The sequence below is a fragment of the Eutrigla gurnardus genome (genome assembly GCF_963514095.1).
Source record: "Eutrigla gurnardus genome assembly, chromosome: 10".
NCBI lineage: Eukaryota > Metazoa > Chordata > Actinopteri > Perciformes > Triglidae > Eutrigla > Eutrigla gurnardus.
Window position 1 is genome coordinate 28,990,202 of NC_139924.1, and position 5,000 is coordinate 28,995,201.

Consider the following 5,000-nt stretch of genomic DNA (forward strand, 5'->3'; position numbering starts at 1 on the left):
TGGATGGATGGATGATGGATGGATGGATGGATGGATGGCTGGATGATGGATTGATGGATGGATGATGGATGGATGATGGATGGATGGATGGATGGATGGATGGATGGATGGATGATGGATGGATGGATGGATGGATGGATGGATGGATGGATGATGGATGGATGGATGGATGATGGATGGATGGATGGATAGATAGATAGATAGATAGATAGATAGATAGATAGATAGATAGATAGATAGATAGATAGATAGATAGATAGATAGATGGATGGATGGATGGATGGATGATGGATGGATGATGGATGATGGATGGATGGATGGATGGATGGATGATGGATGGATGGATGATGGATGGATGGATGGATAGATAGATAGATAAATAGATAGATAGATGGATGGATGGATGGATGGATGGATGGATGGATGGATGGATGGATGGATGGATGGATGATGGATGGATGGATGATGGATAGATAGATAGATAGATAGATAGATAGATAGATAGATAGATAGATAGATAGATAGATAGATAGATAGATGATGGATGGATGGATGATGGATGGATGGATAGATGGTGGATGGATGGATGGATGGATGGATGGATGGATGGATGATGGATGGATGGATGGATGGATGGATGGATGATGGATGATGGATGGATGGATGGATGGATGGATGATGGATGGATGGATGGATGGATGGATGGATGGATGGATGGATGGATGGATGATGGATGATGGATGGATGGATGGATGATGGATGATGGATGGATGGATGGATGGATGGATGGATGATGGATGATGGATGGATGGATGGATGATGGATGATGGATGGATGGATGGATGGATGGATGGATGATGGATGGATGGATGATGGATGGATGGATGATGGATGGATAGATGGTGGATGGATGGATGGATGAGGGATGATGGATGGATGGATGAGATGCGTTTTTAAATGTCTTCAATGATAAAACACTGATCAGATGTTGCAGATTAATTAACTCATCGTTTCCTTGATTCACCTCTACATTTAATTACACAACTGGAAACATGGATTAATGGAAGCTCAAAGTAATGAGAGTTCTTTTCAAAGTAATGCGTTGTGTAATCTGTCATATTTCAGTCGTACTCAGTCATACTAGTTTCTCTTTGAGGAGACAGAAACTTATGGCTCATCATGAAAACAAAAAACTAAAGGTGGAGGTGATTATGAGATTGTGAGTCACGGTGACGTCACCGTGGAAGGTACCATTATGACTGATACTAAAAATAGTCTGCACGAAACCGACAACACAGTGGAAACGACGCTAAAACGGTTTGTGCGCAATTTGAGCGCGCGCATACGCACGCGCACAACCTGAATAATATGAATATTTCCCTCCAGATGTTTAACTGAACAGATTCTTCTGATCCCACACCGAGCCTAACATCATAACATTTGGTTTTCAGGTGACCTGTGCTTGTGTTTCTTCAGCTGGGTGTCCTCGTGCTCCCATAAAAGGTCACATAAACAGCCCGGCTCTCACCTGGCGGCAGGTAAACAGGAAGTGGCTGCAGGTGGAGAGACACGCCCGCAGAAACCCGAAGCTCCCGGAAGAAGCTGTTTCTGGTTCTTCCGTCCAGTGTCTCCGAACACGCTCACGTTCAGCCGTTCAGGGCGCAGACCGCCGGAGACCACCGTCCGGTTTCATCGGCGTTGCGTAGATCGTGTTTTTACGCGGATTGACTTCACAGAGAAACACGGATCCGGGTTCTGGCGACAGCAGCGGCCTGCAGGTTCACCTCGGATCCTCAGAAACCTCCACAGACCTCACGGCTCTCAGGTCCTTCTGGTTCTAGTCCTTCGGGTCCAGGCCTGACCCCCTAATGGACTACATGGATAGTGGACTGAGATACACCCCGAAGTCGGTAAGAAACCCGTTGATGTGTTCTGGTGTTCCGCTGGTTGGAGGCTCCGCCGGGAAACACGTGATACACTTCTGTTTAATTTAATTCTATTCATGTTCATGTGTTCATGTTCATGTGTTCATGTTTTCATGTTCAGCTGGATGTTTATGTGCTCTGACCAAAACACTGTAGACTTCTGTTTGTAAAGCTGCTACAAAATACAGTTATTATTATTATTATTATTGTTATTGTTATTATTGCCACGTTAAAATCCCCCAAATCTCACTTTTAGATTTAGGAAACCGTCTTCTGATGCTGCACAATCTTTCAAAATGTTTTCATACAAGAAAATCATTGTGATACATAGTTATGGGATGTATGTGTGTATATATATATATATATATATATATATATATATATATATATATATATATATACATACAGTATTTAATTCAACTTGCAGCTTCTGAGGAACTATCAGAACTCCTTCTATAACATGGTGTCGTTTGGTTTAAGTTTCCCTCCAAGTTAATGGTAAACACAACAGCTGCATATTTCATAATAATAAGAATAAAATGCATGGAGGTCGTCGTCCCGGTTTCCAGCAGACAGACTTCGACCTTCAAAGAGACGTTTCCAGCTGTTGGTTTCCGTGGAAACGTCCCCGAGAGCGACCAGGACGCCTGAATTCCTCCAGGTCCCTCCGCCCTGTCGGGACTTGTTCACTCCGTCCTGCTCTCTGTGTACTCGCATCCATTCTCACTATACTACTACTACTACTACTACTACGACTACTACTACTACTATGACTACTACTACTACTACTACTACTACTACTACTACTATGACTACTATGACTACTACTACTACTACTACTACTACTACTACTACAGCATCACAGTATGAATGCCCTGCTGATCTGGAACCAGATGATGAGTGTGTTGTGGTCACTGGGTCGTCATTTCTTTATTATCTCTATTGTTCTCTGTCTTTGCCAGATTAATAAGCAGATTCCTGTTAAACATGGACGGAGCTTTGTTTTATTATGAATGTTTTATTATTGGTTGAACTGTTGTTCCTTAAGTCTTTAAGACTGTGAGTTATGAGTCACAGTTCTGAAGATCGTTGCCAGGAAACCTTCATGTTCTTCTGACAGTTTGCTGTTTCTTCATTTAGAATATTTCCCAGAATAATTCAGGTTTTGTGAAACCTGAATATAAAGCACAGAAGCGTGTTCATACTGAGCCTTTAACAGGTGACTTTAATATGACGGAGGTGCAGTTTGATCCGTTTAGTTGTTCAGCAGGTTCGTCCTCCGTTGATCCACCTGTTCATGGGAGTTGTAGTTTTAAAGCACCGTGTAAAGGCAGAACATCAAAGTCAATAATACTTTTTTAAATTAATTGAAACATTCCAAAGCCGTTGAGATGACCTTTGCCCCTGAAGTTGGACCTTTAGTTTCCTGCCAGGCAGCCAGCTCAGGAGCTTTAGGTGTGAGTGCTGGTTTGCTCCAGCAGGTTTGACAGGATTTTACATTGTGAAACTTTGTCCTCCCCCGTCCCTCCCGTCCCTCCCGTCCCTCCCCCTCCATGTCTCCTCTCTGGAAGGCAACCACAGAGCCGTGACTCACCCTCCCTTCCAACTCATTAACAGCTCCCAACACTTTCTGGCTGCTTCATGACTCGATGTCTGAATGAAGTGTGTTCAACACATTTCCATGTTGATGTTGACGACCTGCTGCCACTGGTCCTCCAGCTGAACACCGCTGTATTCTAATGAACTTGTTTAGAGCTGGTTGTTTTTGTGATTATCATATTGACCCCTGACCCCGTGGGTCCACCAGGACAAAGACTGGGACACCTCGGTCCAGTTCCTGCCGGCGTCCGACAACAAGAAGCTCGAGAAGAAGAAAGGTCCGGGGAGAGTCGGCGCCGTCATCGGCGTGGTGATCTTCGCCGCCGTGGTCGCTCTGATGACCGGCCTGCTGGTCTGGCATTTCCACTGTAAGACTTCCTTATTATTAGTATTATTATTACAAATGAAACACTGCTGCAAAGGTGGGTCATGTTTATGGTGATTTAAAGTCATTTATTAAGTGTTTAAATGTTTTTTTTTAATTGCATGTTATATTATAGTCAGAATAATAATGAAAAAAAACAAACGTACACAATACTATAAGTGTGTCCTGCTTCACAGAGTAACACAATAAACCAAACCTATGATTCAAATCATGTAAAATCACAAACAAACTCCTGAGTTATGAGTTTGAAAGTTGACGTCACACTGAGACTGTCGTCTGTCGGCTCCTGCAGTCCGTAAAGACGTGCGACTGAAGAAGATGTACAGCGGATCCATGCGGATCACGAACCAGGTCTTCGAGGACGCCTACGAGAACTCCAACAGCAGCGAGTTCAGGGCGCTGGCCAAGCAGGTGACATCACAGGTGAGGCGAGCACGCCGCCGCCACGAAGTCATCACACTGGTCTTATTCATTATTAATGTGTTCTCTGTTCTCTTTCAGCTCAAAGCCATCTATTCCAAAAGCCCACAGCTGTCCAAATACTACGTTGGTTCTAAAGTCCAGGCTTTCAGGTACCACTGCTTTATTATTATTATTATTATTATTATTATTATTATTACTACGTCTAACTGTGGTTTAAACAGATTTCACTGAAGTTTGGAGGAAACTGGGTGTTGAAACATCAGCAGGTCTGAGACGCTCACATCTCCTTTTCTTTGTGTGTCAGTGAAGGCAGCGTGATCGCCTACTACCTGTCAGAGTTCAACGTGCCGGCGGGACAGGAGGCATCCGTGGACAATGCCATGTCCTCCATGGAGAAGCTGGTGGACAAGGAGAAGAGGACCCTGTCCAGACCCGGGAACTCGCTGGTCCTGGAGGACGTCGTCTCTTCAGGTAGAGTCTGATCTGGTCTGAGGTCCGGTCTGAGGTCCGTCGCACCGTTTGGTTCCTGGTTTGGAAGTGTCTGGAGTGTCAGTTGGGCCTGTTTTGTGTAAACATGTTGTGTTTTGTGTTTCATCTCCAGCCATCGATGCCCGGCTGTATTCAACGTCATTCAACAGTGAGTTTATTATCTCCCAGCGTTTCATCGT

The 5,000-nt window shown here is 44.2% G+C and overlaps 2 protein-coding genes across 3 annotated transcripts in view; both read left to right on the plus strand.

Annotated features, from left to right (window-relative positions):
- Positions 1 to 1,706, plus strand: part of aplp2 (amyloid beta (A4) precursor-like protein 2) — a gene marked incomplete at its 3' end in the record, with an annotated part of 36,448 nt that extends 34,742 nt beyond the window's left edge. The window contains exon 12 of the mRNA XM_084019319.1: positions 1,539 to 1,706. Within this exon, the coding sequence (XP_083875445.1) occupies positions 1,539 to 1,706 (168 nt within the window). The remainder of the gene's footprint in view (positions 1 to 1,538) is intronic.
- st14a (ST14 transmembrane serine protease matriptase a) overlaps positions 1,562 to 5,000 on the plus strand; it is a 10,651-nt gene continuing 7,212 nt past the window's right edge. For both annotated transcript variants that reach the window (XM_084019590.1, XM_084019591.1), the window contains exons 1-6: positions 1,562 to 1,910; positions 3,733 to 3,892; positions 4,202 to 4,332; positions 4,411 to 4,481; positions 4,637 to 4,803; positions 4,934 to 4,969. In XM_084019590.1, the coding sequence (XP_083875716.1) occupies positions 1,869 to 1,910; positions 3,733 to 3,892; positions 4,202 to 4,332; positions 4,411 to 4,481; positions 4,637 to 4,803; positions 4,934 to 4,969 (607 nt within the window). In that variant the 5' untranslated portion in view covers positions 1,562 to 1,868. The remainder of the gene's footprint in view (positions 1,911 to 3,732; positions 3,893 to 4,201; positions 4,333 to 4,410; positions 4,482 to 4,636; positions 4,804 to 4,933; positions 4,970 to 5,000) is intronic.